General features: G+C 44.8%; 1 protein-coding gene across 1 annotated transcript in view; it reads left to right on the top strand.

Annotated features, from left to right (window-relative positions):
- LOC115074518 (vasoactive intestinal polypeptide receptor 1-like) overlaps positions 1-18,565 on the top strand; it is a 94,939-nt gene that overhangs the window by 65,234 nt on the left and 11,140 nt on the right. The window contains exons 7-10 of the mRNA XM_029574042.1: positions 296-449; positions 687-747; positions 8,889-8,955; positions 10,453-10,544. Coding sequence (XP_029429902.1) covers positions 296-449; positions 687-747; positions 8,889-8,955; positions 10,453-10,544 — 374 coding nt within the window. The remainder of the gene's footprint in view (positions 1-295; positions 450-686; positions 748-8,888; positions 8,956-10,452; positions 10,545-18,565) is intronic.

The raw sequence follows: 18,565 nt of genomic DNA, 5'->3' as shown, positions 1-18,565 counted from the left end.
TTTACAGAAACTGGCCACCCAATACTTTGCTATGGTCAAAAGCTATACTCAGGGCCGGAGGAAGCACTAGGCGAGCTAGGGCCGGTGCCTAGGGCGCCCAATCCCCTTGCACCGGCCCTGGCTATACTATGTGGTGCCTGTTTTTAAATGAACATTTGCTTGATGCGATTATTAATTGTACATTGTAAAGTTAAAAAAAAAATATAGATCCTATGTCCCTAGTACAATACTGTAGTGAAAAAAAACCCACATTTGCCCAGTTCCAATGTTAAACATGTCCTGTTGCATTTTCTAGGTAAACTGCAAAGCTGTGGTGGTCTTTTTCCAGTACTCGGTCCTGGCAAATTTTTCCTGGCTGCTGGTGGAAGGGATGTACCTACAGACCCTCCTCATCTTCACCTTTGTTTCTGACAAGCAGTACTTCTGGTGGTACATCTTCATCGGCTGGGGTTAGTGTGACTGCGCAGTTTGCCAGCTGCTGGCAAAGACTTGCCGTACGCACATAACAGTTCACAGTGTATGTGCTTTTTAAAACATGGGAGCTTTGAAAGGAGAATGAGTCTTCTGATTGAAGTTTCAAATTCTGAAAAACAAATTCACCCCTTTTCTCATTTTAGTAGGCTATTGACTGCGACTGTACATTTACAATGGTGCTGCCAGAAATAGTGCCTTTTGCTCTCTTTCAGGTACCCCGATGCTCACGGTCCTGGTATGGATTGTTACCAGGCTCCAATATGACGACATTGGGTAGGAAATTTGCTATTTTCATGGACTTGTAATAGCTTATATGGAAAACTGGTTCTGCACACTCCATGTATTCACTAGCCTTGTGCTTCACATTTCAGAATGTTGTACATATTGATGCTCAAAACTATCATCTACTGCAGGAAAACCCTCACCTGATTTTCTCCCAAAATAAGATTCAAATGAATTTTGAGTTTTAAACTAATTGAAGGGAAAGTTAATGAAGGCTATTGCTTTCTTATTATTGGGAGACCAATATTACTTAAATCAGCTCATCTTTTACAGGGAACAATGTGCTGCCAGCAGTAGTTCATGCTATGTTTGTATTAGAGTCAATTGCACATTTTCTAGCTCACAATGGAGCAAGCTAGTGGATCCTGCTCTGAAGTGGCGAGGCAGACAGGTGTTGGTGTTGGTTTAATACAACACTATTGGATATGTACAGTGTGTCCTTGTGTTTCTTATCAATTACTAGTAGTAAGCCTGCATATGACAACCAGACAACTCCAAGTCATCAGGGAGAAATCACACTGGTTCCCATAATTCATTTTTTCCCACTAAGGTCCCTGTTTTTAGTGCAGCTGGACTAGAAGTCTAGATGTGGAGGAAAGAGAGCCTGGCCAAAAAAATGTTCATACTGAGAAGAGTTTTTATTTTTTTCCTGCTCTCTTGGACTTCCAGCTGAATAGAAAGCTATCTCTGTTGGGTTACAGTACTATGAGATATCATTCACAGCTGCCCGAGATTTTTTTTTAATTCCTCTCTCAGCTCAGCCCAGCCATTGTAGAGTGAATATTCTCAGTCAGGGACCACAAACCACAATTTCTTCCTGAACTCAACTAACGTGGATCTAAGTCTGACCACTGCAGTAAAATTATAGAGGGTAGCAGAAACAGACCATCTGGCCCATCAATTCTGCTTAGCTCTTCCTGTTCACACTGCTAAGGGTATATCCCAGCTGCCAGCCATGGAAGCTCGACCGCTCGTAAATGGTGCTCCTATACCAAACAGCTTTTGTCGTCTTCCTCCTTTCTACACTACCATCTTGAAAAGGTGAGCATACAAGATTCCTGATGTAGTTTACACCCAGTATATCCCCTCCCCTTTAAGCAGAATAATATGGCAACCACACTACTCCATTCAGGTATAACCAGAAAGCTCATCCTCTTTGGATAATTCTTATGTTGAGCCAATAAAGGGTATCTCAGTCTGCAAAGAATCAAGACTGTTTGGGACAAGAATCTATTAGTATACATTTTTGGGGGGGCATCCCTACAAACCCAGATACAAACAGGGCTCCTTTTTACTTTGTGAAAACATCTAAACCCTTACATGCCAATACCAGAAAATTCTACATGGGGAAATAAGAGAAACCAAAATACGTTAGAGCAAAGCTCCCAACCCGGTCCCAGAGTCTCACCTGATAGGTCAGCTTTTCAAGATTTCCACAATGCATATGCCTAATGTCTGTAAATACATCTCATAATTTATGCTTTGCAGACATCCTGAAAACCCAGCCTATTTGGTGATGCTCCACTGATCGAATGAAGTTATGTAGTGTAAGGGAGTCTGCTTCAAATAGGATGAGTTAATAACCAGTCAGTCTGTTTAAAAGTAAATTCCTCATATTCTGACAAGTTTTTCATTTCCTTTGGTTCATCACTTCCTTCTATCATCTCCTCTGCCTTGATTGATAGTGTTTTATAGTCACAGCCTGATCCCTAAACTACCAAAACAAGCTGAAATAGTACTAAAATAATTTAGTTGTCAGTTAAAGTAAACAAAATCCTTAGTAGTCTCCTTTGTTTTGTTGTATTTCATCCCTAAAGAAATATTAGTATTCAAAGTTTCTGAACACTTCTCCTACCATACCGATTCTAATTCAGTCCGAAGGAAGGAAAGAGCAACCTCTCCTGTGCTGATGCCCATCAGAAGCCCCATTCAGGTGTCCCACTGATACATGTAAAGAAGGAATAAAGTATGGACAGTTGAAGAGCAGATTTTTGACAGAGCCCCATGCAAAGCATCACACTGATATGTATAAAGCAGGAATATAGCACTGACAGGTGAAGAGTGGATCTTCATCAGAGACCCATAAAGGCATTACACTGATGGTGTGGTATATATTATTCATTGCTGAAAATGGGAAGAGGGATGCCACATTGGTGAAATGTGTCAGAGATTAAAGAGAAAAATAAAACAGAGACAAGATAAACACATGGCAGAGAACAGCCAGGTGACACTTTGGTGAGCAAATATTTTTCAGGGCCACACCACTGGATCAATGATCCTTATGATTAGGAAGCAATCTTCGGTACTATTCAAGAACCTAAGAAGAACCTAAGAATTAAAATGTGGCAGTACCTGGATAAGCTCTGTGTCATTTTTCATTTGCACCTGCATTCCGAGCTGGGCTGGTTCTTCTAGCCATGCTCCCCGCTGACATCATCTAAGGGCAATGGCTTATAACTATTGCAGCGACACCAGAGGCGCCGCATGACGAAGGAGCGTAATAAAGGGGCATGCCCCTTTGTTCGCCCCTTCATTCACACCTGAAGTTTTTACTTCTTTCCTGGACTTGTCAGTAAGTACTTTATACATCTTCCTCCTTTCAGATTTGGCTTTTAACTATGGAAATATCCAGCATTAATGGTAACTGTAAATAAGGTGCACTCGCCCCGTTATCTAACAAACCTCAATACAGATTTAATAAAGCACAAAGAAATAATTTGGTCAAATTATGCCTGCTCTAACAGCTGCTACAGTTTTGCTTTCTTCTATCTCATTTCTTTATTGCAATGCACAATCAGTTAGGAAAGAAACACCGATAATTTTTGACTTGATTAATAATAATAAACCAGATTGCTTTCTAATTACAGAATCTTGGCTATTTGACTCAGATAATGTGACCATAAATAACCTCTGTCCAAAAGACTATATTGCTTTTTCCGAACCAAGACCCAATCATCGAGAGGGTGGTCTGCTTCCATCATAAAAGCATCACTCTCACCCACCAAAAAATTAATACCTCTTGCTCACCCACATGAACTCCTGCTCATTTCTACAAGCATTTTTAACATAGATATTATTTACTGTCCTCCTGGTCTATTACAAGTTGATTTATCTACTTTACTAGAAATTCTTTCCACTCTGCCAATAAGCCTAGCTCAAACCATTCTGCTAGGCGATTTTAACTTACATATTAATTCCTCATCACCCTCCCTTCTTAGACGCTATGTCTGGTCTAGGATGGGAGCAACTAATCAAAGCACCAACACACAAACATGGTCGTTCTTTGGACTTGGTCTTCTACAACCCAGTCTTTGCCTCAGATATCCCTGGAAAACTTCCAACAACCCCATCCCCTGGTCTGATCACTATATTATTTCCTTTTCATTAAAACTTTTAGATCCAACTGCTATCACTAATCACTATGCCCCAGTTAAAAGAAGAAAATACATTTCTTCCGATGCCTTCATCAAAGCCTTCATTCCTAATATACCTCAAACACTGGCTAACAATATCAATGAGTCAGTTGCTGTTTGGAATTCTGCTATCCCTACACCTTTGGACACTATTGCCCCTATAAAATTATTCCCTGCAAAGAGTAAACCTAAAGCTCCAGTGTACTCAAACTGCCTCCGCTCCATTAAAACCCGGTTAAGATGAAATGAACGTTACTGGTGTAAAGTCAAAACCACTGTTGTAAAAAATGAATTCCTTCACTCTTTACATATTTACAAAAGAGAAATAAACAAGGCTAAAAAATTGTATTATGCTACCAAAATTTCATGTGCAAATGGTAATCCTACTGGGGTAGATTTTGAAAGGGGTACATGCGTACGATACGCTCGTACCCCCTGAAAACCTACCCCAACCCCCCCCCTGCGTGCGCCGAGCCTATTTTGCATAGGCTCGGCGGCGCGCGCAAGCCCCGGGACGCGCGTAAGTCCCGGGGCTTGCATGGAGGGGCGTGTCGGGGGCATGCCACAAGTGACGTGGCGTTTTGGGGGCAGGTCCGGGGGCATGGCGCCGGCCCGGGGGCGTGGTCGAGGCCTCCGGACCAGCCCCCGGGTCAGGTGATGGCGCGCGCAGATTTACGCCTGCTTTCCGCAGGCGTAAATCTGTCAACAAAGGTAGGGGGGGTTTAGATAGGGCCGGGGGGTGGGTTAGGTAGGGGAAGGGAGGGGAAGGTGAGGGGAGGCGGAGGGAACAGGCAGCGCGTGCTGGGCTCGGCGCGCACAAGTTGCACAAATGTGCACCCCCTTGTGTGCGCCGACCCCGGATTTTATAAGATATGCGCGGCTACACGCGTATCTTATAAAATCCAGCGTACTTTTGTTCGTGCCTGGTGCACGAACAAAAGTACGCCCGCGCGTACATTTATAAAATCTACCCCTAAATGATCAATGTTTGTAAATTCATTTTCATGTGGAAGTTATAGATTTGACTATATTAAAAAGCACAGTGGGGTAGATTTTATACATGTACTCACGGGCGTACTTTTGTTCGTGCACCAGGTGCGAACCCATCCCCCGACCCTATGTAAAGCCCCCCTACCTTTGTTGGCAGATTTACGCCTGCGGAAAGCAGGCGTAAATCTGCGCGTGCCAGCGGGCTGCTGGCGCGCCATCACCCGACCCGGGGGCTGGTCCGGAGGCCTCGACCACGCCCCTGGGCCGGCGCCACTCCCCTGGGCCCGCCCCCGAAACACCACATCACTCGCGGCATGCCCCCCGTCACGCCCCCAACAAGCCCCTCCATGCAAGCCCCGGGACTTACGCGTGTCCCGGGGCTTGCGCACACTGCCGAGCCTATGCAAAATAGCCTCGGTGCGCGCAGGGGGGGTTTGGGGTAGGTTTTCGGGGGGTACGCGCGTACCCCTTTGAAAATCTACCCCTTAACCTGTAATAAAATTGATGACCATTTTAAAAACAAAATCATGAATATAAGTAATGAATTTATTCACCTCCCACTTCCAAAAAGCTCTGATTCCAAACCCGAATATAACTGATTCTTGCCCGTATCCAAATCAACGCTACTTTCTGTTCTTCAAAAACAGAAAATTTCAAACTCACCACTTAACCCATGTTCAGGTTCTCTTTTTAAATCAATCAAAGACGTAGCATGCAACTTTCTTTGTAAACTGGTCAATCATTCACTTCAATCAGGTATTTTTCCAGATAATTTAAAACAGACTTCGATCCTTCCAATTTTAAATAACAATTCTCAAGACTATGGGCCTCATTTTCTAAAGTATCGCAGGCCTGCGATACTTTAGGGAATGAGGGGCGGGGGGCCAAAACGGGGGGCGGGCCTGCGCTAGCTGGCAGCGATCACACCGTCGCGGTGTGATCGCTGTCGGTTTTGTACCCAATAGCGCCACCATAGAAGGTGTAGCTATTGGGCGCGAATTCGGACGTGAAAAGGGCCTTACCTTTTCGTCGTCCACGGCGTCTTCGCAGAGTCGGCCCCGGTGATGCCCCGACTCCTCCTCTTCCGGGGCCAACTCCACCCCCATTTTGGTATCGCACTCGATAAGGGACTTTTCGCGTGCGAAACATCCCTTATCGCGTGCAAGCCACTTGGAAAATAAGGCCCTATCTGGACCAACAACCTAAGACCAATTGCTTCACTTACTTCTCTTTCCAAGCTTATTGAATCCATTGCATTACATCATCTCACAGACTATCTTTCCGATCATAACATACTACATTCTAACCAGCATGGGTACTGTAAAGGTCATTCTACTGAAACCTTACTTCTATCGTCATTTGATACCATACTACGAGGGTTTGATTCAAACACAGATTTCATCCTAGCTCAAATTCAAATTCAAAAGATTAAAAAAAAACAAACATTAAAACCATACCTTTTCTCAGAAGCATTTAATCTACACTCTATAGACTATTCCTAATGTCTTTCTTTTAATTTTCAGAAAGACACCGATAGACTCATAACAGGTTACTTTGTATTGGATTTTGTTCACTACTTGTTTACTATTATTTATCTATATTTTGTTATTTTAAGGTTTGTTTTATCACTATGTTACCTAGTTATATTATGTATGTTTTTAATATGTAAACCATTTTGAATGATATTGTTATGGAAAAAGCGGCATATAAACAATTTTATATAAATAAATAAATAAATAAATAGATAGATAGATAAAAAATAAATATTATAGGGACAGTGCTTTCCTCATTCATTACAAGACAGGATCCTGCTATCTCACTGTCAAGTCTTCTTATCTCTCTACCAGGGGCAGCTCAAGGCAATCTGCTGCCTAAGGTGAGAGATGAGATGGCACCCCTCCTCTGCCCCCCCTACCCGCCCTCTGCTGCCTGCTGCCCCCCTACCCGACCCTCCCATAGACTCCCTCTCTCTGGCACCCAGTGGGAGCCTGCCACCTAACCTACTTTCATGCATGTCATACGCCCTGTACTTGCTCTCTATGGTGTCTGGAAGTTGCTCTCCACCTGACTCACTTGCTGGTTCCGATGGTCGCTCTCTTTTGCTCTGCCATCTGGGTGGTTTCTAGTGGGGACATGATGCCAGAGGACAGCCGATAGATCTGCGGCCAAGAGGAGCTCTGTTGCCCCTGCTGTGCGCTCCACCTGAGTCACTGTGGTTCCCGGAGCAAGCCCGGATGGAGCCCAGTCTGCTAAATGCATGTGTTGGGCTGCTGAGCCAAGCTAAGGTTTCGGCCTACGTGGAGATTGGTGGTGCGGGACCAAGGTGATGAGAGGCGCACGTGGTTTTTGGGAGGCTGAGCAGCAGGATGGACCTGGGCTGCGCGGGGCGTAGCTCTTATGTGAGGTCTACTGGGCGCCGTTCGCGTAGTTTGGGGCCTGGTACAGTGGCGGCGCTGGGGCGGCCTCGGAGTGGGTACTGAGCCTGGCCCTGCAGAAGAGCCTGGAGCCAGCTGATGGCTTGGAGCCGTATCCACGCACCAGATCCATGTCTGGGTTCTTATGCTGGATGACTGCAGCTCCGCCTTCGCCATCGCCCTCTCCGCTGCTTCTCTTGCCCTGGCCAATGCCGGCAACGAGATATACGACCTGGTGGTGGGCTGTGCCCTGAGCTGAGGCCCTGGAGGCCGCCGGCTTCTGCGAGGAAAATGGCAAAGATAGACGAGATCCCGGCTGCACGGGGGGGGGGGGGGGGGGGAATTCTGCACAGAATTCCCCTAGGACTATCCACTGGATAGCAGGTCCTTTGTTGTTTTGGGGACAGGGTGAGGCGGCCGCAAGAGGAGTTTGGGGGGGGGTGAGGGGGCAGTTTTTGCTGCTTCCAAGGTTTGCCACCTGAAGCGGCCACCTCACCCTGCCTCATTACAGAACTGCCCCTTCTCTCTACTAACAGTTCACCCCCTTGTCATCGCTTCCTCTCGCTCTCCTTTATTCCACTATACCATTATAATACAACCTGCAATTAACTTGTATTTTCAGGCATCCTCATCCTTTGCATTAACCTGCTCATTTTGCTTTGACCTCGAAAGCTGCATTTTTTGCATAACTTGGGAAAAGCTAATTTTGCATCACTCTTGAAAAGCCGGTTGCACATTTATTAAGTTAGGCCAGTGAAAAAGGTGTCACCTACAGCTTTTTGTTGACCTTTTTCTCCCTACATTGATACATAAAAAGCACAAATAAAGCACAGACAGCTAAAGAGTGCATCGTACCATGCAAGCGCTGCACTAATACGCATGGAGAGCTAAACAAAAAATCGTCATCACAAACCCTAGGTAGATGTCCCACTGATACATGTAAAGCAGAAATACGGCATGAGCAGCTAAAGAGCAGACCTTCATCGGAACCCCATGCAGGTGCCACACGGATACATATACATGAAAGGACTGGGCACAATAAAACTTCTTTTACTCAAGAAACTGTAAACAGAAAAAAAAAAAAGAAAAAGAAATCCCACAAAATAAGAATAAGAACAAAAGAAAATACCACATAGCAAAGAAACAGGAAAGGCTGCGTTTTCAGCAGTCCAGCTAGCACTGCAGCGCTCCTCTCTCCCTGAATCCCATGTGCCTTATTCTAGCCAGTGTAAAGCACCATTGGACGTATTTGTATGAAATATTCTGTATTTGGTCGCATATTATAAACTTCCTTTTGGTTGATTTTTCCCCTTAGATGCTGGGATGATTATGACAGCATATACTGGTGGATTATCAAGGCTCCTATTCTGTTTGCCATATTTGTAAGTATTTTTCAGATTGTATCTTTACATGAAAGCAAGGGTAATGCAGAGTATGCGTTAGGGACTTTTATTACCTCCAGAAAAGAACTGAGATATGCGGGGGGGGGGGGGGGGGGGGGGGGGGGGGGGCACCCTAAGGGATCAAATGAGTACAAAATGTAATTTTTGGAACTTTTTTTTTTTCTGTATATTCCAATCTTTGCCAATTTCCATGCCATATGTGGAAAATGGCACTCCACAGTTTTTTTTTTGAGGAGTTTCAAAGGACATTAAGACAAGAAATAAGGAAGACTTGCTTCCAAATGTTATAGAAAGGGGTGACTTTTGCCATTTTCTTTTGCTTCTTTGAAACTTTTCATGGTGAACTGGACTTTTTGAGGCCAATATTCAAAGCCATTTAGCTGGATAACTCACAAGTTATCAGCCTAAATGGCAAACCGGGTCACTTATTTTAGCTGCTAAAACCTAGCCAGATAAAAAAGAGATGTTTCGAGGGCCTTCTGGGGCAGGCTTAGGTTATCCGGCTAACTTGGCTGAATTTCAGTTGTATGTAACTAACGGAGTAATTTACCAAATCGCGTTAGGGCATTATCTCTCTACCTAGCTTGATTGCAGCTAGGTTGATAGTGCATTCTGCTGCATGCAAATCTCTCTCATGCATATGCATTAGGGATATCCTGAAAACCCGACTGGTTTGCGGCCCTTGAGGATTGGAATTGCCCACTCTTGGGCTAGACAATGGCACCAGTCTCAGGGCAAGCTGATGCCATTGTCTAGCAGGAGCTGGTGGGGTATTGCTCTTGCTCCTGTCTACATTGAAGACCTTGCAGAAGTGGTAGGCTGGGGAGGCCCCACTTGCAAAGGGGGGGGGGGGGGGGGCAGAATGGCAGCAGCACTGGTGGGGTTGGGGTGTGTGTGTGTGTGTGTGCGTGTGTGTGGAGGCCCCAGTTTCACTTCCTTTTTTGTTTAAAGATTCTGGTTTTTAAATTTAATGTTTATTTCCGTTCAGCAAATGGTTTAAAAGAAACAAAATCTTAATAGAAAGAAAAGCAACATGAAAACCAAACCGAAAAAAAATTCTGGCAGTATCCATCCGTATTCTTTAGTGCTTGTGTAAAAGATGAGTAACAACTAAGAAATGTAATGAATTCTGTAACCGTCTTGGCCTCTGCTACTTTCACAGGAGGCTGGTCTAATGCAGTTCCTTAGTCTAAACCCTTTCAGCCTAATATTGCATTATTTTATTGACATTTATTGTATTGCTGTTAATTTGAATTGTGAACCACTTTGATTTGAAATAGAAAAGCAGTATATTAAGATCAATAAATTAACTACATGACTTTTTATTTTTTAAATCCTTTCCACAGAGAAATATTTGCTTCTTGTGCATTATTTATATCTTTGAAGATGTGTCTTGTGCCTCTTCCTTCTCCACCACATGCTTGCTGCAAAGTTCTTTGCAAGAAGTGTACTAAAGTTTCTCCCCCTACTTCCCAGGTGAACTTCCTCATCTTTCTGAATGTCATCAGAATATTAGTACAAAAGATCTGCTCACCTGACATCGGCACCAATTATAAACAGCAGTACATGTAAGTGGAGTTACTGGGTTACATAACACTGATGTGCGAGTGGAAAACTCTTTGTATATGTTCCTAAAATGGAAAGATTATTTTTGTCCTCTCTGAGGTTTACTGATGTCCTGGGTCACGTCTGGGGAAGGCAATTTACATAAACAATTTACGCACATAAATACCGATATACCTAGGTAGATTGGCACTGTGAATTGTGCTTAGCCTTTACTTGACTAAAAGTACATGCGAGGATCAAGGCAGCGAGGTAAGACGGGCCTGGAGGCGTGTTTAGGTCGAGGGAGGGAAATAACATGTGTGGATTACATTTGCAAATTTAGGTGTGTTATTTTTGAGGGAAAAAAGTACTCTCAGAAGAATCACCGGCAAATCACTTCAGGTACTTTTTTCACAGAGCAGTTTTTAAAAGGAAAGTACGCTTGTACTTTTTTTTTTTTTTGAATGCTGGGACAAAGATTGCAGTACCTCAGGGATCTGTCTCTGGGGTAGATTCTGTTCAATATCATTGTGAGTGATATTGAAGAGGGTTTAGTAGAACAGTTTGCCTTTTTGCAGATGACACTAAGATGTACAATAGAGTAGACAGCCCTGAGATTGAATGAGAAATTATCTAAAATTGCTTGAGGAGTAGTGAAGCGCTTGACAGTTAAGGATCAATCCAAATAATATGCTAAGGCATGCATTTGAAGTGCAGACATCCAAGGGACTAGGAAGTGAAACACTGATGTGCATTATCCAGGAAAAATACCTTGGGTTGATAGTGTCTGATGATCTCAAGGTAGCAAAATGTAGGTTTCTGTTGGCATCCCTACCAAAGTGTGACCTTGTAAAAAGGCTATACATTTAATAAAGAAATGATTGGAAAAAAAAAAAAGGCTATACATTTAGAGAAAGAGAGAAGCATGTACCATCTATGCCACAGAACCCTCATGTGAGGCTGCTGCAATATTGTTTCTTGTGGTCTAGAGAAGTTGTGGATTTTTGAGTTGAAAGTCTAAGGGAGGGGAGTGATTTTCAGTTCTCCTTGTCCTGGAGAAATCTTATCCCCAGTTCAGTGAGACATGGATTTGTGGAGATTTATGAGACCCTGTGAAACTGTGGTAATTTCTCTGTGTATGATTTTTGCAGTACATTTTTATTGTATACCAGCTGTACCCGACCACGCATTGCTGTGGCTCAGTCTGGTTAAATGGAAAAGAAAGAAAAGAGAAAGCGCACGTTTCTAATATGTTTAATGTCACAATGCTTGTGGGTATACAATATTTTTGTTGTTCCATTGTCTGTGCAGATATAGAGATTGGTTTGCCGACTCTAGAACACGCAACATATAATTGTCCATGTGAGAAGCAATCCGTGTCTAGATGTAAACCACATAATTCTAGAAATGAAAAAGAATGAAAAAAGAAAAAAAAAAACTATACTCACTAAATGAACGGTATGGTAAACGACACAGCTCAATTCCAATGCAATGTCACACGAAATAATTAATTCAAAATGAAAATAAATCAAAATCTATGAAAATTCAATTTAACAATGCAATCGGAAACATTGAAATGGAATCGTAAAATATTTAGTACAAGCCGTTAAGCCCATTAAAACGAGCGAGATTTTTGTCCCCTCTCCTCCTACGTCTTTGCTCTGCTCTGCTTCTCCCCCCCCCCCCCCCCAGCACCACGAAGGGCCAGAGACGGTGGCGGTGGTAGGAGCTGCAGCGGTGGCCGAGGGGGATCTCACGAGGCGTAATGGTCCTGCCATCCCAACTCCCTCCCCCCTTCCCCGGTGGCGGAGGGACAGGCTCAGACCCCTTTCACTCTATCCTTACAGGCCCCAACTCCTTTGCTCTCCCATTCCCTTCTACACTCAACCCCTTCCACTCTAACCTATAAGTGGAGAGCTGGGGGGAGGGGTAGAGAATCTCTCTCTCGTACAGCCCCCTACGTAGGCTTCCTTTCTCTCTCTCTTGCACAAACACTCTCCCTCTGTCCCTCACACATGCATGCCCAATCCCTCTCACACACATACACAATCCCTCACATAGTCTCCCTCTCTCTGGCACTCACACTCGCCTTCAGCGCACATTAACACACTTGTTTCTCACACAGTTAAAATGGGCAATATTTTTGTCCCCTCTCCACCTAAGTCTTTGCTCTGCACTCGCAAGAGCTTGCAAAGTTCCCACGCCTGTTGTGTCTGGGAGAGTGAGGAAAAGACTCCATCCCACCCCCCCCCCCCTCGCAAAGGGCAGGTAGCAGGCACTGCAACAGATTTGGGACACATTGCCTAGCTTACTTTGCTCTTTCTGGGAGGTCTATGCCTTTAAGAAATCTGATCGGGGGCTTGAGAGGGAGGAGGGAGCAGGGCTCTGGCTTTCACTTTCGTCACGGTGCTTTGCTGGGAGTGGGGGTGGGGGTGGAGCGATGCCCATGTAAACTCTTCCCGTGGTGGCTGAGACCCACGGACGGCTTGACAGCACTGCCTCCCCCCCCCCCCCCCAGTTGCGGGATATTTGCTTGGTTTCTCCTTATCTGCGGGACTCAGGGGGCGGGGGAGGAGGGCGAGCTGTTCTCTGTTCAGCTCTTTGCACTTTGGCTGCTGCAGGCTGCAGCTGCTTGTGATCTCTTCACAGCCGCTTTCTACTGCATTTGCTCTGCTCCGGCCGTCCCAACTCCCTCCCTCCCTTCCCCGGCGGTGGACGGACTAGCTCGGCGACTCTTCTACCTTTTCCTCCTCCTGTGTGTAACTGTCCGGCAGTCCCTACTCCCTCCCCCCTTCCCCAGCGGCGGAGGAACGGGCTGAGCCGTTTCTCGGAGCGGCGACTCGTCTGCCCTTTCCTCCTCCCCTCTATGACACCCAGCACATAGCGCAGAGCTCTATGGTCCGCACATGCACGGTAGAGCTGCTCTCTACTGTGCATTTGCGGTCCGTCGGTCAGAGCCCATTTATATTGTAGATAGCGTGTGTTGCTTTTACATCCAACAGATGGCGCTGTTTTTCCAAAAAAGCATGTTTTTATCTGTCACAGGTGTGACATCTATATAATATAGGTATATAAAAACACGCGCGTATTCGAATGCAACGTTGTGTCAAAATTTCAAAGTAATCGGTGAAGAACTTTCGGAGATTTAAGATTTTGAACAAACAAACATTTACATTTTTATTTATACAGATAGTCATGGCTGAAATATTGGCCAGTGCCAGGGTTGGTGTTTACGCTCTATGGGGCAGATTTTACAATCTAGGCCCGATTTTATAACATGCGCGCGCTGCCGCATGCACGTTATAAAATCCAGGGTCGGCGCGCGCAAGGGTGTGCACAATTGTGCAACTTGCGAAATTGGAGCGGCCTCGGAGGGAACTTTCCTACCGCCTCCCCCCATCTTCCTCTCCCTTCCCCATCTAACCCACCCCCAGCCCTACCTAAATCCCCCCCCCCACCTTTTTTTGAGAATTTATGCCTGCCTCTGGGCAGGCGTAACTTGTTTGCACTGGCCAGCTGCCGGCACGCGGTCCCTCGGCACGGCGGCTGTTCCAGAAGCCTCAGCCCCGCCCCTGGAACGCCTCTTTTTCAAAGCCCTGGGACATACGCACGTCCCGGGGCTTGTGCGCGCTGCCGAGCCTATGCAAGATAGGCTCGGCGCGCGCAGGGGCAGGTTGGGGCAGTTTTTCGGGGGTTACGCGCGTATGTTACACGTGTAACCCTTTGAAAATCTGCCCCATGTCTGTTTGTTTTTGGACTGAAAGGTTTTCCAGTATATTAGGATTTATTGCTTTATTAAGCTTTTACATGTGCAATTTTAAAACAGTGTTGGAGTAAATGACGGAGTTGAATGGGCAGCTTTACTCAATATATCAGATCACCTTAGCCTCCTGATACCCCTTGGTCTTTATTACTTGGTTGCTCTGTTCGTGCTGCATTACATTACTAACTGCATGTCCTGTGATGTTGGTTATGTTTTTTAATTATATTTACCTCACACCTTTTCTTTAACCACCCTTTCCTTTTGAGTTTGTCAATTATTAGTCAACACAGCTCTTGACTTTAAATATGAAGCATTGAACTTTACTAATGATCATGGCTTCACTTGATGCTAAAAAATACTTGATGTACCAGTGATGGGAATTATAAAAACGGATGCAAGGATCTTAAAAGGTAACACAATGGGGGAAAGCAGTGGAGTGTTTGAAGTTTAATCTAGGAAATTACTGAACTGAACAAACTCACAGTAAAAACTTTAAAAAATATATCCAAAGTAGAAAGCCTGTGAGGGAGACAGTTGGACTGTTAGATGATCGAGGGGTTAAAGGGGCAATTAGAGAAGATAAGGCCATCGCTGAAAGATTAAATTATTTTTTTTGCTTCAGTGTTTACTGAAGAGGATGTTGGGGAGACACTCGTATCAGAGAAGGTTTTCATGGGTAATGATTCAGATGGACTGAACCAAATCACGGTGAACCTAGAAGATGTGGAAGGCCTGATTGACAAACTGAAGAGTAGTAAATCACCTGGACCAGATGGTATACACCCCAGGGTTCTGAAGAAACTAAAAAATGAAATTTCAGACCTATTAGTAAAAATTTGTAACCTATCATTAAAATCATCCATTGTACCTGAAGACTGGAGGGTGGCTAATGTAACCCCAATATTTAAAAAGGGCTCCAGGGGCGATCCGGGAAACTACAGACTAGTTAGCCTGACTTCTAGTCAGGAAAAATAGTGGAAAATGTTCTAAATATCAAAATCACAGACCATATAGAAAGACATGTTTAATGGAACAAAGTCAGCATGGCTTTACCCAAGGCAGGACTTGCCTCACAAATGTGCTTCACTTTTTTGAAGGAGTTAATAGACATGTAGATAAAGGTGAACCGGTAGATGTAGTATATTTGGATTTTCAGAAGGTGTTCGAGAAAGTTTTATTTATTTATTTATTTATTTATCTATTTAAAAATTTTTCTATACCGTTGTTAAGTTTTATGCCATCACAACAGTTTACATGCAGGCACATAAATTAAAGTAGGTGAATATGTACGGTAGTACATTCTAACAAGTGCCAAAAAGGTTCGGTTACATCATGTCATAAAAAAAAAAATCTAATTTGTTGAGTGAGGTAGGTCTTGACCTTGTATACATGCAGGTTACTTAATTACAGGTATATTCCTGTATACTTTCTATTCTCCGTTCTCTTTGTAAAAAGCTTGTTTAAAAAGTCAGGTTTTTAAACTTTTTTAAAAGGTTTTTAGGTCTCTTTGTAATCTGATTTCTAGTGGCATTGTGTTCCACAGTGTAGGACCTGCTAAGGATAAAGCCCTTTCTCTAACTTGGGTTACTCTTGCTGTCCTGACTGAAGGAATGGCTGGAGTGCTTTGCTAGCTGATCTAAGGTTTCTGTGTGATACATATACCCGAAGTGCTGTGTTCAGCCAGTCTGCCTTTTCATCATGTATTAATTTATGTATTGTACATAGGGTTTTGAATTGTATTCTGTGTTCTATGGGTAACCAGTGTAATTCTGCTAGAGTTTCAGTTATATGGACCCTCCTCCTTTTTCCAGTCAGTATTCTTGCTGTGGTGTTTTGTAGTATTTGAAGTGGTCTTTATGAGAGGCTTCTAGGAAAAGTAAAAAGTCATGGGATAGGTGGCGATTAGGGATGTGAATCGTGTGATCGATCGTCTTAACCATCGATTTTGGCTGGGGGGGGGAGGGAAATCTGATCGTCATGGTTTTTTTTGGTAAAAAATCATAAAAAATCATAAATCGGGGGAGGGCGGGAAAACCAGCACACCAAAACAACCCTAAAACCCAGCCCCGACCCTTTAAAACAAATCCCCCACCCTCCCGAACCCCCCTAAAATGTTTTAAATTACCTGGGGTCCAGTGGGGGGTCCCGGCGCAATCTCCCGCTCTCGGGCCACGGCTGCATTAATAGAAATGGCGCCGGTGGCCCTTTGCCCTTACCATATGACAGGGCAAAGGTAGCGCCAGCGCCATTTTGGTTCCTGTCACCCGACATCACGAGTGCAGGAGACCGCTCCCGGACCCCCGCTGGACCCCCAGGGACTTTTGGCCAGCTTGGGGGGGCCTCCTGACCCCCACAAGACTTGCCAAAAGTCCAGCGGGGGTCCGGGAGCGACCTCCTGCACTCGGGCCGTATTGCCAATATTCAAAATGGCGCCGGCGCTACTTTTGCCCGGCGCCGCCGGCGCTACCTTTGCCCTGTCATATGGTAAGGGCAAAGGGCCACCGGCGCCATTTCTATTAACGCAGCCATGGCCCGAGAGCGGGAGATCGCGCCAGGACCCCCCCACTGGACCCCAGGTAATTTAAAACATTTTGGGGGAGTTCGGGAGGGTGGGGGATTTGTTTTAAAGGGTCGGGGTGGGTTTTAGGGTTGTTTTGGTGTGCTGGTTTTCCCGCCCTCCCCCTCCCCCAATTTACGATTTTTTGACGATAAATCGGGGGAATTGCTATTGTGTCGCGGCTCTAATGATTTTTGACAATTTAAAATATATCTGACGATTGTTTTAAATCGTCAAAAAACGATTCACATCCCTAGTGGCGATGTCCTTTCGTGGATTACAAACTGGCTAAAAGACATGAAACAGAGAGTAGGATTAAATGGACAATTTTCTCAGTGGAAGGGAGTGGGCAGTGGCGTTCCTCATGGATCTGTATTGGGACCCGTACTTTTCAATATATTTATAAATGATCTGGAAAGAAATACAACAAGTGAGGTAATCAAATTTGCAGATGATACAAAATTGTTCGGAGTAGTTAAATCACAAGCAGACTGTGATAAATTGCAGGAAGTTCTTCTGAGACTGAAAAATTGGGCATCCAAATCGCAGATGCAATTTAATGTGGATAAGTGCAAGGTGATGCATATAGGGAAAAATAACCCATGCTATAGTTACACAATGTTAGGTTCCATATTAGGAGCTACCACCCAAGAAAGAGATCTAGGCGTCATAGTGGATAAGACATTAATATTAGGGATGTGAATCGGACTTCGGACGATTGAAAATATCGTCGATATTTTCAAAATCGTCAGAAATCGGGGGCTCCCCCAAAACGATAGGAAAACCCCACGATATTGGACCACCAGGGTCTTTTGGCAAGTCTTGGGGGCCCTCCTGACCCCCACAAGACTTGCCAAAAGTCCAGCGGGTGTCCGGGAGCGACCTCCTGCACTCGGACCGTCAGCTGCCAGTATTCACAATGGCGCCGACAGCCTTTGCCCTTACTATGTCACAGGGGCTACCGGTGCCATTGGTCAGCCCCTGTCACATGGTAGGAGCACAAGATGGCGCCGGCCATCCAGTGCTCCTACCATGTGACAGGGTCCGGCCAATGGCACGGATACCCTGTCACATGGTAAGGGTAAAGAGCCATCGGCGCCATTTTGATTAGTGGCAGCTGACGGCCCGGGAGCGGGAGGACGGCCCGGAGCGGGAGATCGCTCCCGGGACCCCCACTGGACCACCAGGTACCTGTAAAAAGATTTTGGGGGGGGTCGGGAGGGTGGGGGAAGCTAAGGGGATTCACATCTCTAATTAATATCATCGGTTCAGTGTGCTGCAGCAGTCAAAAAAGCAAACAGAATGTTGGGAATTATTAGAAAGGGAATGGTGAATCAAACGGAAAATGTCATAATGCCTCTGTATCGCTCCATGGTGAGACCGCACCTTGAATACTGTGTACAGTTCTGGTCGCCGCATCTCAAAAAAGATATAGTTGCGATGGAGAAGGTACAGAGAATGGCGACCAAAATGATAAAGGGAATGGAACAGCTCCCCTTTGAGGAAAGACTCAAAAGGTTAGGACTTTTCAGCTTGGAGAAGAGACAGCTGAGGGGGGGATATGATAGAGGTGTTTAAAATCATGAGAGGTCTAGAACGGGTTAATATGAATCAGTTATTTACTCTTTCGGATAATAGAAAGACTAGGGGGCACTCCATGAAGTTAGCATGTGGCACATTTAAAACTAATCGCACAAATTGTTTTTCACTCAACGCACAATTAA

Source organism: Rhinatrema bivittatum, chromosome 12 (assembly GCF_901001135.1).
Source record: "Rhinatrema bivittatum chromosome 12, aRhiBiv1.1, whole genome shotgun sequence".
NCBI classification, from domain to species: Eukaryota; Metazoa; Chordata; class Amphibia; order Gymnophiona; family Rhinatrematidae; genus Rhinatrema; species Rhinatrema bivittatum.
This window is presented reverse-complemented; position numbering and strand designations above follow the sequence as displayed.